We start from the raw sequence: 21741 nt of genomic DNA on the forward strand, positions 1-21741 counted from the left end.
CGGTGGCGCTCTTAATAGGGAAGCTGGCAGCTCATACAAAGGACGACAAAGCAGCCAGGGCTCGTCAAAACTGACTGTTGACAGAGGTGCTAGAATGAGTGCACAGAGATAACCCTGAATCGGAGCCTTCTCGGGGCTGACTGTTTGCTCTCTGTGATTAATTCTGACCATGGATGACCTTGAACGGCCTCACCGCTGTTCATGAAGCTAAAGTTAGACTTTACAAGGTCAGCAGATGAAGGGTGGTCATACCTGGTAGCCCTGGATCTAGGTCTATTACACATCTTTACTTGTTTCACATACATTTCTTTATGGTTTTTCTTGATTGCTTTGACCTGCTTAGAGAAACTGGGATCCACTCAGTTTTCATCGTCACTATCTCAGCAGAGCAGGAGACACCTCTTGCAAATGTATGAACCACTTCTCATTGGTTTCACACATTTTCCTCATGGTAGCAGAAGAAATTGTGCAAATTTTTTTCTCATCAAAACCCAGACGCTTCACACATAGATCCACACACACGCAAACGCAGCATGTCTTTCTACCTTCAGAGGGACCATTCATTTTTCATCAATTTCTATAATCTAATATTGATACTTACCTTAAGCCTAACAATTATCAGTACCTCATCCTAACCTAAACTCAACTCATACCCTAATCCTAAACTTAATCCAAAAAACCATTTCCTCTTACAGGGACCAGGGTTTGAACCCCTTAAGGAGCAATGAGTCCTCACAACATTGCATTTGTTGGAAAAATGTTAAAATGTGTGAAATCCAGTCACATACATGTTCAACATCTAAAAATGTTTAAGAATGTTAGCTTCTTCAGGTGAGGAGGAAAAAGAGCAAATCATTGAATGATTTTGTTTTTTTAGCTTTAACAATTTTGGGTGCTAATATTTTAAATTCAATTAAATCAGAGAAAGGGTCCAGTGCACACCTTTTCATACTAGATAACTAATCAGGCTGGCTTTTAATGAGAAGCCAGCCCTGAACCAAATTATGCATCAGCTAAATTATATATATTTTATTTGGCGAGGCTCTGATAACAATTCCTCAGGCATTTGTCTTACCCTTAGTCTGCTGCCATTTGGGCTGAGATTAAAGCAGCAGGGCCACCCGTCTACATGCAGGATAGCCTGTTCCTCCTAAGTACCTCTCACTCGGCAAAATATTTATGGGGGTATTTGTGCTTCCATCTGCGTTTGTATGTCTTTCTAATCCTGAAACAAAACTCTAAAGTGTATATATATATATATATATATACATATATATGTGTGTGCTCATGGTATTTCTAAGCAGCAGCATGGACAGTAACAAAAAGGCCCAGTGTCTCTTTAGCATGTAATAGTATCTGCACTCAGCTGTGGATGCTTACTCGCCAGAAGCAGTTAAGTTGTCATTCTGTGTGTTCGACATGCAGCTTTATGCACGTGATTTTCACCTATGTGCGACTTCTGCTTAGAAATAACGTGACGGCTTGGCTTTTACAGCATGGCTTTTAATGCACAGGATGTCAATAAGAAAGCAAAACAGCAGGACAGTGATTTCATTCTTCACTGGAGGCGGGAAACATCTGTCACTATAGATACTGACAGGTGCCTGTTGTGTTGCATTGTGTGACTTCAGTTGCAAATCCATAAGATCCCTAAGGCAACAAGCAAGATCCATGTAACAGAAGGTGCAATGTCTTTATTTTTAGGTTTAGTTGGCACATAGAGAGGCTGCTTGTTAAATCTAGGTGTACGCTGCTCTAATCTAACTAAATATTTGTAGACTTGACTCAAACGCCTAACACCTCAACAGCCAATATGAAACCAACATGATTTTTATTTTTTCCCCTATCAATCAGTGCTTTACCTTCGAATAAGCTTTACAAAATTAAGACAGGATAAGGCGTTTTATCAGTTACAACTACGGTATTTTCTCCTGTATGGCAACAATGTCAGTTTCTAAAAATCCCTGAAAACTGGTCCATTTCCAGTGTTTCCACATCATTATTTGTGGTGGGAGATCTTCACAAAGGATACAAGCTGTTTACTCTCATGGATGTGGATATGCTTTCCTTTATTGTCCATTTGGCATATATTCTAATTAAAACACATGGCTGAGATATCTAAAAGAACAACATCTCATCTTATTCCAAACTGCAGCAATAAAGCTAGAGAAGAAGCTCTGCCTGCAGTATTCTTTTTTATTATTCTCAGACTGGCAAAACACATTTGCATTTTTATTCCACAAAAATAAATAAATTCCCTTCCTTTTTACTAGGACAGGTGGATGACAACATTACAGCACAAGGCACAGCGGGAATCAAATTGGCTACTAAAGTAAAATTTAAATTGTGAGCATGGCAGCTTTGAGAGGGAGGGGTGTTGCAATATATCCATTTCCAATGAATGTTTTGATTTCAGACAACATGAAACTGCACAGGTTGTTTCAATTAATAATTATGTAAATCTTAAAATAAAAACTGATTTGAAGATCAGTCAAGAGTTCAAACAATAGTAAGCTAATCATCTTGAGTTCATTGATCCAATTTTCTTTTTCATTTTAACATAGTACCAGATCAAATATAGAATATTTTTGTTAGTATAATTATTAGGAGAAAAATATAATTTTATTGACATGAAATTTACACCAGATGTCAGCAACACCTCAAGGAATGGGAATAAGGAAATAATAAACATATATAGCAATAGACACTTGATCAATAGCAATAGAATGCCGTCTGATAAAATGTTCAATAATGTCGTTGAACCGCACAGCCTTGTGAGAGATATAGGCAGAAGAAAGGCTACAGCCGCTCAACCTCTCACAGCCAGCTAAGCAACAACCTGTTGAGTAAGTGGCACAGAAGCAGTTTCATGTTTCGCCTCATAACTGCTTAGAAATAATAATAATAATTTTAAAAAAGATGAGGAGTGAAAGAATAAATGGAGCAGAACATCTCAAGAAGAAACTGTGGATGAAGGAGGAAAGGCAATGGGAGTATTTCAGATATTTAAGACAAAACTAATCAATAATTAGGAATATCGACTGATATTAAACCCTCGTATCGTGATGCGTTTTTCACACTGTTCAGCCCTACCACAACCAATGGAAATGAACTGATGGTTTTTAGAGGGTTTCTCAGCACAGAGGTATCACACCAAAGCCATTTCACAATGAGTAAACTCAAAAATCAAAACCTCTTTCAAGACCTTTGCAACTTTATTGTTGCAAAAACCTACTTATGGTATTGGTTACAGATGGATCATGCACCACTGGTGTCATGATCCTGGTATGCGAGTGCGCTTTTGTGCTGGAGGGCATGTCTTCAATCTTCATCATCACTGCTGTAATGTTCTCACTAAAACCAAGAAAATAGAGCATATTTTCCAAGTTCTAAAGTCTTTACTCTGGGCCGTTGTAGCTCAGAGAATAAACTTTAAAAAACACATATCAGATCCACTTTTTTAGCAAATAAGTGCATCTTTTTGTGCACTTATTTGTGCACAAAAAGATGCACAAATAAATTACACAAAAAGTAATTTTGTATACTTTGAGTTTCTAGGAGAGCAAACATGTTTTACTGACTCTCTCCCGGTGCTATGTGGATATATTCATATTCTTTATGGCTTATGTTTTATTTTTCTCTACTGTCTATAACGTTTTCTTGTTTATTATGTCACCATATTTGCTCAAGGTCATGACTTCCAGCTAATCAGTTTTGTGAATCCGCCATTTTTTTCCTCGATCGATTTTGTAGTCCAAGTTAACTTATGTCAAAATTGCTAGTGGACAAGTGCATTAATATTTTAAAAGGTATGACATACATGGACTTCATAGGTAAACCATACTACATATATAGTTGGTTTGGAGGGTAAGCGTCTAAATACAGTATTAACTCCATTGCGATGCATTCATCTGAATATGTGGTTCTGCAGGTTCGTCATCTTCCTTCTCCTGTTCTGGGTCAGACCCTGGCTTGAACATGCTGGATGTTTGTTGACACAAACTTGGGAATAAAAGGTTTCTCTCTGCCGGTAGAAAATTGTAGAGCGTTCCATTTTTTTCAAAGGTTTTATTGACTCCAGTGACCTATATTTGAGAGTGGTCACACAAGAAAGTTGGTAAAGAGAGGGTGGGAAGACATGCAGCAAAGGTCATCAGACCAGGACTCGAACCTGTGATGGCCATGTTGGGGTCATGGGTTGTGCTTTACCCCTTTGCCACCACAGCACCACCAGAGCATTCCATTTTGCTGCTCAAACTACAAAAATGGCCGAACAATGTGGAGTGGAGTGCTCTGCTATACTGAGGGAGGCGAGGTGTGAAATGTCTCTTTCACACTGAAAACGACCGCAGCAAAATGCAGCAAAGAGTTGTTCTCAAACGCGCCTCAGAACGGGGGTAAACGATGGGTCGGTGGAGCTTCAACAATATATTGATATATATATTATTTTTGAGAGTCTTTCTAAGACACAAAAAAACACCTGTAGGACACATGCACACAAACATAGTTGCAGGGGCTTTCTATTGACTTCCATTCATATCTACAGCTTAACCCTAACCAAAACTCAATTCACACCTTAGTCCCAAACATAATCCCAAACCCAAAAACAGCATTTCCCCTCACAGGGACCAGGGTCTGTCTCCACAAGGAGAAGTGGCCCCAACAACCTCACAACGTAGACAGAGAAAAGGTCCCCACAAGGATGTAAAGACATGGTACACACACACACACACGCACACACAAAATTAACTGAATTAAAACTACAAAAATAAAATTAAGTAATCAAAAATACGCAGGATATTCCAAATGTGAAAAAAAACTTGTGTGGTCCTTGCCCGTGAAAACGTCTTTAAATAACTTAATGTGTGACCTAGGATGTTTAAAAAAAATTGGACGAAAGAAGAAACTACTAGCCGTTGTGCGTGCTCAAAAAGCTTTAGCTTTTAACATCATGTTGTTTTAGCACTTTTATAATTAAATAGAAGGTTTAAATGGTTTGCAAATCACTTCATTCTGTTTTAATCTATACTATACGGCATCCTAACCTCTTTGGAAAGAGGTTATAATCCTTTACTAATTTGTTCTTTGGCACTCGGTGTTAAGTAATTTGTATTTGCTTTAGCTCAGTGCTGTTGCAGCATCATCACCCTGCTGGCCCAGTTTGCATACAGAGCGCTGGCTCAGTACAGGAAGAAGCGTGAACCCCATAAAGTAGATCCATCCAGTACAACTCCTCTATTAGGCTTGTCACATTTGCAAAGCTTGATTAATATTTACAGCTTAGACTCAGCAAGAGTACACAACATGCACACTAATTACAGCAAAGTTCTTCAGGCTCTGAGTTGCAAGAGTCTTGCAAGTAGCTTCATACTGCATTTTAATTGCAGAATACATTATTTTTTTTTTCTTTGGAACAAAGAAAAAAAACATGTAGAGCAGCAGAGATAAACCTCACACTTATATCTTCTTTTTCTATAAACAAAACCTTGCATATTCCAAGCCCAGCAAAAAATTAATAGGTCTGGTGGAGAAACAATCAAGTCAGCAGTAGTGACTATTGTTCTCTTACAGAAAAATAATAAAAAATAAGGAAGAGAATCAAGTCATAAACTTACAGGAACAAGAAATTTTTTAATTTCCTCCAAGGCATGACTCATGCGGGAATAGGCCTCTCCCGGTGGAGCGAAGACTTCAATTAAAACGTGTAAATCATTACACAGGTGGGCGTATTTGGCCTCCCCGCTTTTCCGTAATTCTTCTTCCTGTAAAAATAAAGGAGTCAGTGAAATGATTTTGCCTTTGTGAACAGAAGTCACATTTTAAACTGCGGTAATATTTTTATCTCGTGATTATAGTCTTTGGCATAACCAAATATTCATTAAAAATAAAAAGCACACTTTGCTTTAACACAAAACTGTCTGAAGGCAAACCTTCGCCTCTCCAAAAAACAGGAACTCATATTCTGTCAATTAAACTCATATTAGCTCATAATATCCATAGTTCAAGGAATTTCTGTAATATATATATCCCAGGTTACAAATATTATTGGGCTACTGATTATTCAAGTTTGGGACCTGCAGCAAGATACAAAGGCATGCCATGCTATTCAACATTTTATTTCAAAATAAAATTCATAAATAGAATTTTTCACATCCACTTTACAATCAGGATTTTCACTTCTAAGTGTCGGTTTATCACATAAATCATTATAACACACATTGAAACCGAAGGTCGTAAAATGAGAAAATGTGGAAAAAGATTCATGAGGCAGAAACAATTTTTTTGAAAAACTTCCCAGTTTGAAAAACTTCCCAGTTTTTCAAAAACTGGGAAGTTTTGTGGTGCCACATCCAATGTGGTGCTACATTCAATGTCTCATTCTAGGTAAAGGCAGTAGTGTTTGAAATAACATCACCAACAAACTGGGAAGTTTTCAGATATACATTACTAAATGTTTTATGTTAACAAAACTTCCATCATGCTAAAAATTGCAACAACACTTGAGTCATCTTTTTATTCTAGGAAAGGAAAATGACAGGCTTAATCATCAGAGACAAACTGCAAATGCAAGTGTTTTTGCTTGTTGTTTTTTGTATTAGTCATCAAAGCACTCTTGCTTTCATAAACGTAAAGCATTGTGATGAAAATTGCAAAGTTTTCAGATATATGTTTTTAAAGTAGATACCATAAATTGTACAGAAAAAATGTGATACTGCTGGCAGGATGATTTCTTTTCTAAAATAAACTCAGCATTTCAAGTTTTTATCTGTTATCGGAGCCCCAGAACTGGCTTTAAATACAGGTTAACATTTGATTTTATCTTTCAAACTAGCAGTTGTACACAAGGTTATTAACAATCAGCTGCTAACTGCAAAATATGTGAAAGCAAATTGTTCACTCTTCCTCAGAAGGTTGCTATTTTTTTATTGTTGTTTTTGGTTGTCAAAATTCTCTGATTTTTATTAATCAAGGTACCCAAATTTATTGAGGAACTGTTTCGGTTCTATTGGAAAGAACAGTCAATTTTTCAGTAAATTCCAAAAGTGAGTTAATAATTAAATGAGACATATCAAAAATACTTGGCACTGCGGATTCATAGATAAATGAAGAAAATGTGGGAAATGATCAATTCTGATGTCAAACATAAACAAAGTCCACACATGTTCCACCACCTTTAACTGTGGTAGCGTATTAGCGTCTGGATTTCATATTCAACTCCTGGAATCATGTTGGACGCTATTTTTAAGCGCATTAATCTTTGGGTTGTTTTAGAGCTATATTCCATGAATGATTCGGGTATCTTGATTATTAAAATTCCTGTCTTGAAGCTTCATTAAATTACGTTTTACTATTAAGCACGCGTTTTTCTGGCCAGGTGATTATTTATGTTGCACAAAAAAATCTAGTTATGCTGCTAACTTGAATGTTAGCATCATAACATTCAAGTTCGATCGAGGCATCCGAGGGATTTTGTTGACAGATGAAAATGTCTAGAGTTTTTATCATTCTTTGGGGGACCAATAAGCATTCTTAAAATAACTGCTGCATTGCCTGGAATAGGACAACCTTTATCCTCTCATAGCTTTTTCTTAGTGGCTGCTTTGGGGTGAGTGTCATTGAAGTGTGCGGTAGATGTATTTATATAGGTGGAGTGGATAGACTGAACACAGCAGACTGCTGTAGCTCATGCTTTACAGATGAAATGAAAAATTTATTTACCACCATCCCAGTCTCAATAAATGGGCGGCGGAGCACACCGTAGTGTGAGCAAACTGTTAGAGATGCACAAATATTAAAAATTTGGGCTGCTGTTGATACCCGATATTAAAACTGCTGTTATGGCAGTATTTACAAATTATTTTATTTTTCCTAATTTCTTATTTGATTACTTAATTAATTGTCAGAATAATTGACAATTTATTCAATTACTAAATTAATTGTTTGCAACATCCCTGGTTGTCTTATTGGTTATATTTGTTATCCAGACTAAAAATCAATCAAGAGAATCGTGATAGAATGATTCTGTTGACCATAACTTAGCCTTTAAAATGGCTAAGTCATGGTCTACATGAGTTTTTAAGACATTCTTTAACTTGTAAATATTAATTACCCAAAATGAAAATGTTCAGTGTGTGTAAACTGCTGACCAGAACTGCAACTTGTTTCCCTTTTTTGTCTGAATTGATCCATCTTAAACATCAGCACTTAAGGGTTAGGTTCTTTACTCAAGGACAAGTGGCTTTTAGTGGAGGTGGGAGTGTCAGTCATGTTCTCTTTTCCCATCAGCCTGATTGTGGATTCCAACTCTTGTCCTCGCACTGCAGAACTGCTTTTTGCCCTTTAAGAGAGGTCGTCTTTAATTAAAAGCACTCCAGGATTTTAGCAGTCTTTGCATGTCTGTCAGATCACTATGGATCTGATCAAAACCTACATGTGGACTGTCTTTGTGTCTTTGCTTCTAAGATGTCTAAAAGCAAAACAGAAGACAGCACAAATGACGCTAGAAGTAATTATTATTCCTGCAGTGTGCCTGACTCTTCGATGAATTTTAATAATTTTCTTCCACAGCGACTTTAAGGCATTTGTGACCTTAAGAAAATTCTTGCGATGTTATTTTCTCTAACAGTCAGTATTTGATTTGCCTTGTGTTTCTGTCTCATGTTAACCTGATGAATACATGTTGGTTAATGACGATGGAGGTGAAAGTCAACAAATTACAACAGTCCAGTTCATTTTCTCGTTGGGGAGGATGCCTCTGACATTGTCTCTGGTTCAGGAGTGGCTGAAGTTACCTTTAGACCTAAACAGGAACGATCTAGAGTCAGCACACAGCATCAGTTATTACAACTGGAAACGAGCAATAAGGCCCAAAATCTCTGTGCAGCGATTGACTCAAACCTGAGCCTCAGAGAAACACAAAAACAGTTACGAAGTCGGCCTTCTATAACCTGAAGAACATTTCCAGGATTGAAGGACTCATGTCCCAGCAAGATCTAAGAAACTCATCCATGCATTCATCTTTAGTCGCATTGATTACTGCAACAGTGTCCTCACAGATCTGTCTAAAAAAAAATCAGTGCAGCTGATCGACAACGCCTCTGCTCGCGTTCTCACTAAAGTAATAGTTGTAAACTGGCAAGAATTTTGCACATTTATGCAACATTCAGTTTTTTTTTTTAGATACGTATCCCACACGAATTATTCTGAGGTAAAAAATAAAAATACAAAGTTGAAATTTTGGGCTGTTGACGCATTCAACCACAGTTCTGGGGAATTTATGCTGGCTGCAAGACACTGACATATGTGTGATATATAATTAGACTTTGGCTGTGAATGCTCGACACTGTCAAGTGGCCATCTGCCTTAAATGGCAGGATGGCTTTTATCCATGACCTCTGGATGTCAGTTGCATTTCCTTCAGACCGGCTCAGATAATAGACGAAATCAATACCGCAAAAAGAAAAACACCTAAATCTGAAAGGTATCGGGCCTCTGTCTGCAGGAATCTGACTGTCTAAAAGTTAGTCTGCATGAAAAAGGTTTGTACCACAATAGACGTACATATTTTTGATACGAGCATATTGTAAAAATAGATCAATAAATTAGTGTTTAAACAGCAGCAGCTATTGAAATGGAGACTACCCCCTTTGCATACAGGATTTGATTTATTTTGGCCACGATCCCTGTCTCATACTCACAGGTGAGGGTGATGATGTAAATGGACCAATAAAATTGAGACTTTCTCTTTTAATCTCAACTTTTTTTTCTCACCTCTACAACCAGGTTTAAACATTACATCAGCACTGTTAAAGTAAATGTTAACTGTACAGATATAACAAAATCAGCTGCTGTGCCAAATGTTTGGAACAAGTTGTGTCCCGGCCTGGTCAGATTTGGATTCAAATTTAAAATAAATTTGAATCCATGTTCAAATTGAATCAGATCAAGTCTGCATCATTGTCAGGTGAGTGAAGTCTGCTCATCTTCCCACTGAGTAGCTCACTCAGATTCAGTGGTAGATGTTTGTTTGCGTGGTCATTGCTTGACAAGCAGCTATGACTGTTGAGAAAATAACTCATGTGAGTTGCAGCTGCTTTTTCCACCAAAGCACCATAATAATGATTGCTACCATCTCTTGCAGTAGTTGACGACAGCAGTTCGATGAAAACTCAAGCGCGGTGTTTCAAAGTGATTTTAGATGGTGTAAAGTCTTAACACCTGAAGCTGTAAACGTGTCTCACCGTCTCTTACAAGTTATACAAATGGATATAATACAAAAAGTGAAAAAATAGCACAGCCTTTTAAATGTATTCTTTTCAAAGAAATGTTCAAAATTAAATGTCCTATCTTTTTATTTTAGACATCTCTAAAAACAGATTTAGCTCATATAGATTTGCTTATTTAATTAAAATATATTTGTTTTAGTCACTTAAAAAAAAGACAACTGTTTTAATTATTACCGGAAAAAGTTAGAAACTTTGGTTGAAATAACTTCCCTAAGCTTCTTTTCTACCAGACTCTGACATCAGCCCTCACTCCTCACATTCAGCTGCGAGACGCTTCAGGGGTTTCTTGCATGTACAACCTCCTGTCAAATCATACCAAACATCTCACTGAGATCTGGGCTTAAAAAATGCCAGGGACTTTACAATTCTTAATTCTCAGCCTGTGCTCTCCCATTTTGAATTTGAATTTATTATGGGCCCTATAATGGTGAGGTGGGCAGGCCCTGCTGCTGCAAAGCATACCAAAACCATGGTCCTCCCAACTCTATTCTTCACAGTTGGTTTGAGATTTATTTTTTTTCCTGAAATGCTGTATTTTATCTAAGCCAAACTTGTCTCCTGTTCTGGTGACTGAATAATTAAAGAATGCTCCGTCCAAATAAAATTGTTCCAAAAGAAATCCTGGTTTTGTTTGAATTCTTTCAAGAAAACCCCAGTCTGGCCTTTACAATAGTTCTAAAGAGCAAAGGTTTCCTCCTTGTAAATCCGTTTGAGGTTGTAACAGTACACAAAGATAAGAGTTAGGTTTATATTCTGGTTATAAAGCCACAGTTTGGTAGGTTGCATTAAAAGGTAATAATAATAATGTTTTTCTTCGGTCAGTAGAAAACAGACTTGTTTTCAATTTCTGAAATTCATTTGATTCTGTTACTTTCAAAGACTTGAAAAACTGAAAGATTTGGTTGCACTTTTTAAAAACGTATATGTATATATTTTTAAGATGGTGCCTTTATTTGAGAATAAAACATGTTTAAATCAATGGAGCTGTTTTAATATTTCAATGTCCTAGTGTACCACCTGTCCTTGAATGCAGCATGCTTAACTGCTGGGGAAAATCCTCTCATCAACTAGGATTCCTCCAACTTGCATTTTGTACCATGTACAGAATTTGGGATGACTGGATGCTACAGACAGCCATTTGGACATCAGATGAATTTTCGCCAGTACGAATGAGGTTTCCATTCAGCTTGACGTTATTTCAGGTAAGTCAGGGCAAAGTCACTCTTCAAGAGCCAGTATCCCTGCATGTTTCAGTGCTTCAGTGTTGCTGATCCAGGGAAAGAACTAAAACATGCAGAATACCGGTCCTTGAGGATTGACTTTGAACACTCCTGATGCAAATTATTCAGTCAGATCGAGAGCAAGCTACGGTTTAATAAAACCGCGGTCAATGACTGCTTTATTTCTCTACTCCAGCTGCACGAGAAACTTTAATGGTCCCAAACGAGAGTTTACCAGGAGCTCTCTCTGTCTAGAACAGTGTTTCTCAACCCTGGTCCTCAGCGCCCCCCTGCTCTGCATGTTCTAGATGTGCCTCTATTCCAGAACATCTGATTCAAATGATTGCATGACCTTCAAGTACTGCAGAAGCCTGTTAATCACCCAGAGATGCAATTCAGGTGTGTGGCAGAAGGGAAATACCTAAAACATGCAGGACAGGGCGGCGCTGAGGACCAGGGTTGAGAAACACTGGTCTAGAACGTAGCATCACACGTTTACTTGAGCACATCAACATTGTACATCAGTTAAGGTTTAAAACAGCGCTATATTCATTTGTGATATGTGCAAACCAAACTGACTAAACTATTGGCTACTTTTGGTACTAATACGTGTGCCATTACATACCCTTCACACTCACTATGATAGTTAAACTTATTTAGTCTCTTTCTGACTGCATGCACTGTCGTGTCAGCAGCAGCAAGAGACAATTGCAGGGTCCATGATGACATTTTATTGTCTGATGAAACTTATCTGTGGTCTTTACATCTTGTGGTCTGCTTCAGGGTAAACTTTTTTGAATAGCTAGACATGGGCATATTAGATGTTCTTCTGAATGTTCTCCACTTGTAGGTCTTGTTTGGTTGACTAGAATACCTTATTCTAAGGGCTTTTGCGACTTCTATGAAATTTTGTGATCTTTTTTTCTGACAACTTTGGACAGCATTTTGGATCCGACCATTGTGTTCACTCTGACTTTGACAGACAGGTGTGCACACCAAGCCAAATACCGAGGTATAAACAGGGCAAAAGCCTTAAAAATGCTCAACAAAAGGCATATAACATAATGATGTGCACATTATGTTACATGCCTTTTTGTAATTTCCGATATTTCAAGTGTGAATATATCGATGAATTTCAAAGTTTATCTCTTTACCAGAAATTGCATTTAAATTTAAAAGAATGATTACCACAATTTGTGTAAATCCAGTCTACACTCCTTCCTAAGCTCTGTTTCTGATCCATATTAACTCTTTTCTGACCCACAGCTTTGACTTCAGCAAAAAGTCTACTGTTAGATTTTAAAACTTTTTTGCTGCCTCCTGCATGCATGAACACTGGTACTGGACAGGCAGCTGCACTTAGCAGTGACATGAAATGTATTATTATAAAGCACAAAACTCCATTAAGCTGTGGGTAGCCACAAGTCCATCTGATAATCCAGGCAAAAACACCCTTTCACATTATCAAATAGTCTTCATGGTTCTGTGAAACTATCAATTACAGGCACTTTAAAGTTTTTCTCACCCTGTCTTTTCCTTGTAATGAAACGGAGAGGTCCAGTTTCAGTGAAGACATGGGAAGGCTGCATGTCTTTTGTCACGTCAAGATGTCTGAATCAAAGGCTACAGTAATAATAGCACTGTAACTCAATAGGAACACTCTGAGACCTGTTACAAGCATGAATATAAGCCCCAGAAAGCAGTCTGTCCTCACGCCTGGTTGGGGACCATAAGTCAACGAGATAAATGGCTCTGTCAGGGAGATTCAATACTTTCGATTCCTATTTGACAAAAGCTATGAAACAACATGAAAGGGAAAATAATTTTTCCAGTTTAGTTCTGTAAAGTGAAAAGTATATATATTTTACTCACCCATGCGATATTTTAAGAGAGTCACTAGAATGTACATGAACAGTGCAATATAAACTGCTGTAAAATAGTATTTAGATCCCTTATAGATTTATTTTCTTGTTTTTTCTTTTTGGGCACACTTTAAAGTTTCAAATCGTCATATTATATTATCCTGGATGCAAAATTGTTATACAAAATACTGTAAGCTGTCCAAACCAACCTGGCTCTACAGGAAGACATAAATGCCCCATTTTTAAATCATGAATTATATGTAATTAAGCCCATTTATGGTGAAATTTCAAAAGACATACCCAGGCCTAATTCCGTCTGATCTGAAGAATCAGGAAATTTCTTAAATATTACCTGTCTTGACAACATGAAGTAAGTGAAAAGATCTTAGAAGGTGAGCTCCAGGATTTCCCCCAGTGTATTATAAGCCTGGCAGCCCACCAGGCTTATCAGCTAGGTTTATAACTGACACAATGAGCTGGGTAGATGGTGCAGCACCAACTGTGCCATCCCCGCCCCTGTGCATGTAGTGTGAAAAATGTAGTCTGAAGCAAATGTGGAGTCTTCTGAACTTGATAAAGTGCTACACAATTACAGGCCATTTACTCTTTAAGGTCAAGTTTAGAGATTCAACACTAAGACAATAATCCAAAGCGTACCAGCCGGTCCATATCTGAATGCCTAAAGCAAAAGGAAAACTAAACACAAAATTCAGTGGCGCCCAGTCAAAGTCTGAACTGAAGTATGATCAAATACTATGGCATAATCTTAAACAAGATGCTCAGTTTTCTAGCAATGTGCAAGATTCTAGAAATGTGCAAAATAAAAACATTATTTTTTGTATTTTCTTTGGTTATCTGGTAGTACATTTAAATTATTTCTAATCCTAAATTTATGTTCATAGTTAAATATTCCGTAGTTAGTGCTTGGGTTTCTGTAAATAATCCTTCTATGACTGCCAAATAACCACATTTCAGCACAAATCAATATGTGTCTTACTTTTTCTTTATCCCTCATGGATCCTTTGCCAAGGATGGACATCTTCACTCCTGTCTCCTCTTGTAATCTTTTCATAGAATTCCCTCGCGGTCCAAGCAGCTTCCCTACAAAGTTAAACTGAGACAGGAGAGAGAGAAAAAAAGTGAAAATCAAGCAGCTTATTGGTGCTTCTAACATATGAGAAGAGGACAGATGTTAAAAAAAAAACTGAGATAACTGAAGACAAATGTCACAGAGTGAGTCTCTCTCCGTAAGTGTTCAGTGTAAAAGGAATTTGATCTTTTTGGAGAAAAGGTTAGCCATAAAAGACATTTGATGGCCATTAGTCATCCTGTTTCAATAAAATTTCACATTCCATTCGCTGCGAGAGAAAAAGGCTGTAATGTATGTAGCCTGTAATAAATCAATATCATTTTGGTCTTTGTGCCGTGCATTAAAGGTGAATGTGATTCTCATCTGCGGTCCAGGATGACATATGTGTCTATCCCTCGCCTGCACTGTGCCCTCGCTAGTGATGTATCATATCTGTATTCACCATCAATGTTGGACTGTAGAAGTAAAAAAAAATGGGAGCATGGACTCAAACCAATAACGTTCCTGAAACAGTTCCAGAGGTCAGCGCTGAGATAAAGTCAGAAATAATGAGTTCCCATCCCATTGGGAAATTAAGTAATACTATCCAGATGACAAACCATCAGATTCGAGCCTCCAGGCCCTGACTATCATTTGGCCTTTTATTTTGCACTAGCTCATGTTCATATAAAACTATTGCAAACATATTCATACCACTTTATTTATTTTTTTTATTTATTTTTTTACCATTTTAACTTATTGCAACCACAAATGTATTCTACTGGTAAATAAAGTATTAGACCAACACAAAGTAGTACATAAATAAGAGGGGAAAGGAAAAGATGAATAGTTTTCAAATTATTTCACAAAGAAATATCTGAAAAGTTCTGTCTATTTATATTTAATTACCAATTACTTTGATATCCAAAAATAAAATCTAGGGCTGCCAATAAGAGTCCCACTGTGGATGATTGTTCTTTGAAGGCCTTAAATGTTTGTAAGAGAGCATAAGTGAACAAAATACATCATGAAGCTCAATGAACACAATTGATAGGTCAGGGATAAAGTTAAGGAGAAATTTAAATATAACTTTAAAAAACTATGCCAGTGTTTAAACAACACAGAATTGATCAGACTGTCTCCTTCAAAAGAAAAGAGCTTGGCAAAATTCAGACCTTAGAGACTATTAACTCTGGAGGAGCTGAAGTGATCCACAACTCAGGTGGAAGAATCTATCAACACAACCATCAGTCATACGTTCCACACACTTGTAGTTGGAAAGACCAAAGTCACAAGAAGTCTCATTTGCAGTTTGTCACAAGCCAGAGGAAACAACAAACATGTTAAAGAAGGTGCTTTGGTCAGATAAGACCAAAACATGTAAATCACTATATGTGGCAGGAAATGTTTTCAAGGTTTTCAAGAGTATGTTGCCATTTGGCAAGTTGCAATTGTTCTGTCATGTCAATTGGTATTGGCGATGTTACATGGTGTCTGGAGACATGGAGAAAGAAATACAATTCTACTGATTTTAACAGTGGAACCAGCTTATTAGACATGTGATTTAAAGTTCACTTATGTTAGAACGTGTTTGGAAAGAAGTGTTTTCATTTCCTCTTTAGTGCATAATCAAACCTCAAAAGTAACTCAAAACAACCCAGGATATAACAGAAACTCATTAAGAATATAAAATTTGCGACGAACAGATGCTTCCAGTCCAATCTGTCTGAGGGTGAGACGTTTCAGGAAAAATTTAGAAAAATGTGACAACGCAGAAATGCACCACGATAGAGGCATATTCCAAAAAGAAAACTATAATGTAAATATTTTTTCTTCACAATTATGTACACCTTAGTGATGATCTAAGAATTGTCCATTTAACAAAATGTCACAAAATGTAAAAATGTTGAGGGCACCTGAATAATTTTGCAAGACTGTCAGTCTGAGTGCTAGGATTAGCTGTGATTAATTTAAAAGTAAATTCATAAAACAACCTCAAACTTGCAGATTTAGATAAACTTAAGGACCAGAGGAAACAAAGTAAAAGAAACTAAAATGTCTTATAATGGGTAATCAATGTTTTTGACTTTCAAAAGTTAAGTTGCCTCTTTCAGGATCTTAAAAGTTCAGCTTCAGATCTGAACAGGTGGTCAGTTGCCCACTACATCTCACTCTGGCTAACCCTTAAATGATATTAACCTTCGCAGAATGCATCATCTCCTGCTGTGACTGAGCAGCTAATAACTTACTGCCAGCTGTGTGTGGCTGCTGCAAGTCAACTCCGATAACTGCACACTCAGCTTCTTTCGTGAACATCATTAACATCTCAGATAAGTGAAGCAACCACAATCGGGAAGCGCCAAGGGACGCGGGGATAAAACCAATAAAACTAAAAAAAAAAAAGAAGAAGAAAGGGATAAAAATAAGAAAGGAGGAATTCTTGCTGTCCTTGCCTGTCCTCTGATCTCAGTGATTAAAGCACCTTTGTGGATGTCTTCCTTCATTGGAGCTGCTGTGACAGGACTATCCTGTGGCTGGCAGGGAGCAGAAGAGCAGATGGTCGCTGCGGTTACATCAGGAACAAGCTCACTGGGCGGTAGAAGAAGAGTGGCCTGTTTTCATTAAGCTAATGAATGTCTAGAGTCTCTCTGCTGCTCCATGGTGAGCAATTTGAGCTCCAGAAAGGGTACGTTCGGTGTTAAATGAGGTTTGAAATGATGCTATGTACCCCCTACAGTCTCAGCAATGATAACTCTGCAGATATTAGAAGGAAGGGTGTTGTGAATGCGGCAATTATGCACAAAATACTCTTTAAACAATGAACAAATATTGCATTACAAAGTGGGCACACTGTTCTGCTTAATGTGTTTAACAGAATACATTCTGCGGGGAAAAAAAAAATAAATTATGAGAGCCTAGACAGATCAGTTTAATATATTTAAATGTCTAAGCTTTAAAGGCTAATTTTAGATGCAGTTCTATGTGGACAGGGCATAAAACAGTAGCTGGAGGTTGAGTCACATTGCACTAATGTGTATCCACAAAGTTGACACTCAAGCTGAGCAAAGCACATTTCACCAGGAGCTCAATGCCTTAGGCGTTTCTATTTTTTTTATGGTTATATTTTTGAACAAGATCACATTGACTTCATAGAAGATCCACATTGGCCTTAAAATATACAAATAGGCAAAATAAAGGCAAATTAAGCAGTTCTAGCTAGGTGCGATGTGCAGAGCGCGAGGGAACAAGAAGCAAAAAATAAAATATTGAAATAAGCAAATGGTACTCCATGTTAGCCTGAAAATGTCTTCCTTAATATATTCATTCTTGTCTTGAGCAATAATATATTCATGGATGCGGAAATCCATTTATCCAGCCACTCAATTTTTGATTTTTTATCCACTAAATAAACTGAGATTAGCTTACAAAAGAAATATGTTTTTGTAAGCTAAAAAATAAATCTTCCAAGCTGTTAGAAGGGCAACTGCAAACCTTTACAATTTTGGTGCAGCCTTTTGTAAAGTTTCAAGAAAATAGGAATGTCCAGTTCAGGACGAGGAGTCTGTGTAGCAGAGATGAACACGTTTTCATGTGAAATGTGCACATGAAGAAGGAATTTTGTTGGAAAACAACTTCCCTATGCAAGTCAATCATTCACAGAAAACACTAAAGATAGTCAAGCCTTTTCTTGTGAGTTAAAATATTTTTTGACCTAATTCAATCTGTATGTTTATGTTGCAAGTCTCAATACGTTCACATGTAAGTTGATTGGGAGCTTTACGCTGCATGTCCATATGTTATTTTCAGTTCACACAAGTGACCTCAGCTAACCCTACCTCCAACCCTAAGCCCTGCAGGTGAGGGACACTGAATGTTTTCTTGTTTTCAGCAGTTTGCATGGTTGTCATGCAGAGCTGCTGCAGTTTAGATTAGTGCTGCCTGACTGATTTGTGCATGTGTTAGAGCGCCATCCAGCCAATCGGGGTGCAGTGGGTGATTAAAACATGGCAGCTACTAAAAATATATATGTATTTTTTCTACTGTTCATTCCAGGCTTTTGTGATGGTGTAACTGCAAAGTAATAGAGTGATTAACTGGAGAAAACAATATTTATTACTTATATTTTTTTTACCTAACTTACCACTTATGCTTTTGTTCTAGCAGGGGTGGATGGGCTATAGTTGGACTTTTTTCCCTTATTTGCTAGAATGTCCAAAAACGCTCTTATTTAACTTTTTTTTCAGTGTTCAGCAAAAATCATCAGTTAGGAGATGAGTATAAAAACCCAAAAACTAACACGAATATTTCTGCTCATCAAATGAAATACAAAGAATCAATGTGTTTGTAACAGGTTTGTTCCAGATTGTGCGTGCAACTTATTTTATGTTTTTGTTGTCTGTAGAATAGCGCTTTAATTTTTTTAATTTTTTTTTATTTTATTTTTTCAGTTCTTTTGTCAGTTTTTCAAGTGACTGTGTTTTTCAGAAAATACACAATTTGGGTTTTGAATTGCCACACGTGAGCACTTTTATTTAAAATGATAAAAATTGCTGAAATAACATGGGTGGATTGTGAGATGTCTTCTTCCGAGTAACAAGAAGGAACAGGAGTCTGCATAACAGCTTCCACAAACTAACCAATGCCGGGCCTCCAGAGAAGAGTGCTGGTCAATGAGAGGAATGACCTGAGTATTGGTAGCTAGACACAACGACATGCACAGTTAAGTATTTGTTGTTACAATGAGCACTACACCTTTGTATGCGTTAGTCAGAATAAAACATTTTACATATGAATGTGTAAGAATTAATGTAAAAGTTTTTATGTGTATATACATATATAAAATGCTTTTACAAAAAAAAGACAAGGTTGAAATAGTGCCAATATTCATGGCATTGATCTAGGCACTCTGTTAACTGTTCATCAAACTGACAGCCTGGGGAAGGAAACTGTCTCTGTGGCAACTGGTTTTTGCAAATAATGCTCTGTGGCATTGACCCGAAGGTAAAAGTCCAAACTGTTTGCGTTCATGACGTGTGTGGGGTCTGCAGAGATATTACCTGCCCTTTTTAATTCTGAGTTCAGACCTGTACAAGTCCTGGATGGAGGGAAAGTTAGCTCTAATGATCCTCTCAGTAGACCTAAATGGATGAGCAAAACCACATAATGAGTCTGTAAAACTTTCCTGAAAGTTCTCTGTTTAAGCTAGTGATTTGAATTCAATTCAAATCATGGTGATTTCCTTTTGACCAACGAACTTTCTATGTGGATAATTAAGTTTGTTGACAACAACAGTAGATAATAATTTCAAAACCCGGGAGAGAAGCCTGCTGTGTTACTTCCATTATTTTGATTCTTCCATGGCCAAATTTTTCATGCTCCAAACTCGGCAGGAAAACAAAATGGTCAATAAAAACCATCAATCACTCATCAAGGGTATCTTGATGAATGACTGAAAAATATCTCAAATTAAAATAGAAAATAAATCAAAGCAGCCTCAAGGTGACTTCATGTGCCAAATTAGCATATTTCCATGCTTCAGTATAAGGTCAGTTCCATAAAAAGCAAAAAAAATATTGACAAAGCACTGTGGCAACACAAATTGAACAACAGAACAACATTTAATCTCTCGGGCTCGAAAATGTACTGCCCTTTTATGCTGTGCACTGGGGCCAGTCACATCCTGAGGCACTCACTGCCAGGTTAGTGAGCTGTGGTATTGGGAAAATCCAACTCTTGTGTGATAGGAGGATTAACGCCTCAGGCAGAAGTTTGTGCTTTAATGACAGCTGTGGAGGACTTGATGGAAGGTGTGTCAGAGGAGTATTTCGCTAGAGCTCCACAGACATTAAAGAAAGTTGACGAATCACCATTTGGGTCCTCTGTAAGGGGGACAAGATTTGCTGTGGTGGAGGCCGAGAAAATTATTCGAATCAGAATCGCCAGATATGTTTTCTGCCTCTACTGAGTGTGAGCCGAGAAACAAAAAAATAAAAATAAAAAGCTTCGTTTTGAATAGAAATGAAGTCTCAAGGGACCTATTTCAGCATTACCTTCTAATCACCCAAAGTGACCTATATTGTTGGCTTACATGTTGAAGTATTTGTAGAGTTAAAACATTCTACTCTGTGGCCTTGCTTCAGCTTCACTCAACATGTGAAATCAGCCCCAGATGCTGAAGTGACACTAAGCTTCAAAAGCTGTTTGGCACTGAAAACTAAAAAAAAACAACAAAAAAACTGTATTTTCCTGCTAGAGCTGCAGTTTTCCTGTTAGAACATCTCCTACTTTCGACAACGTAGGAAAGACAGAAATTTACAAATAGAGCTGCAAAGATCTTTGTTCCGTCATTGAGGCTGAACTATATTATAAGTAAGAAATAGGAAATTCAATATGGATGAGAAATATTCTAAAATACGATATTAAAGATGTTCTTCTCTTTTTGAGAATGACATTAAAAAATAAAACACAAACAAAAGGAGAAAATCCCAAACTGCGTCGCAGAGTCTGAAATCTATGTCAGGTGTAGGCCTTGGGGGAAGAGAAACGTCATCCAACTGGCCAAATATATTATTGGCACAAAGAAAGAGAGAATGCAATGTAATATTTTAATCTACTAAAAATTTTGCTTTTCAGCTGTCTTTTGCAAATTTTAAATTTTACACAAACCCTATAATTCAATATGTTGTATTGCTCTAATATACCTCCTATTCTTTTTATTGAAAAAAGGCCCATTCTTTGGTCAAAAAGACTGCAGTTTTCTCAACAATTGCTAATATTTTACCATGTGATGCTATATGAAAGGATACATTATGTTTGGTGGTAACTGTGACCCGACGAGTTATTTTTTTTACATTTTAGGCCAACAGAGCATCTAATATCTTATCTGTCTTCAAATATTTTTGCAAAGTAACAGCCTCTATCAAATGACACTTCTGCTTGTCTAGTCTTTTTTACCCAATTGCTAATGTTTGCCCATAATATATATAATGCAACAGTTCACAGCATTGTGTTAAAAGAAAAAAAAAATGTGCTGAACACATAGAGTGAGAAGTTTGGCCTCGTTCTGTGAATAGGCAGGGTCCACTGTACAAACACGAAACCCGTTTGGAAGACAAAGATTTTGCTGTTTCATATATTGCGGCAGTTGTTTGTATAAACCTAAAGCAGTTTATGGAACCTGAACTTTTTTGGCAACTAAAATGTGATGGCTAATGTCAGTCACGTGATTTAAACCCAACTCTTAAAAAGCCCACACCATGATTCCCCCTCTGCCAAACCTTACATTTTCCACCATAACTGTTCCC

The 21741-nt window shown here is 37.2% G+C and overlaps 1 protein-coding gene across 5 annotated transcripts in view; it reads right to left on the minus strand.

Annotated features, from left to right (window-relative positions):
- khdrbs2 (KH domain containing, RNA binding, signal transduction associated 2) overlaps positions 1-21741 on the minus strand; it is an 83518-nt gene that overhangs the window by 35725 nt on the left and 26052 nt on the right. For all 5 annotated transcript variants that reach the window (XR_001661405.1, XM_016668461.1, XM_016668462.1 and 2 more), the window contains exons 3-4: positions 14366-14482; positions 5616-5762 (exon numbers count right to left, since the gene is read on the minus strand). Coding sequence is in view for 4 of the 5 variants with exons in the window: in XM_016668461.1 (XP_016523947.1) it covers positions 5616-5762; positions 14366-14482 (264 nt within the window). In the remaining variant the exon portion in view is untranslated. The remainder of the gene's footprint in view (positions 1-5615; positions 5763-14365; positions 14483-21741) is intronic.

Source organism: Poecilia formosa, unplaced genomic scaffold, assembly GCF_000485575.1.
Source record: "Poecilia formosa unplaced genomic scaffold, Poecilia_formosa-5.1.2 Scaffold15, whole genome shotgun sequence".
Classification (NCBI taxonomy): domain Eukaryota; kingdom Metazoa; phylum Chordata; class Actinopteri; order Cyprinodontiformes; family Poeciliidae; genus Poecilia; species Poecilia formosa.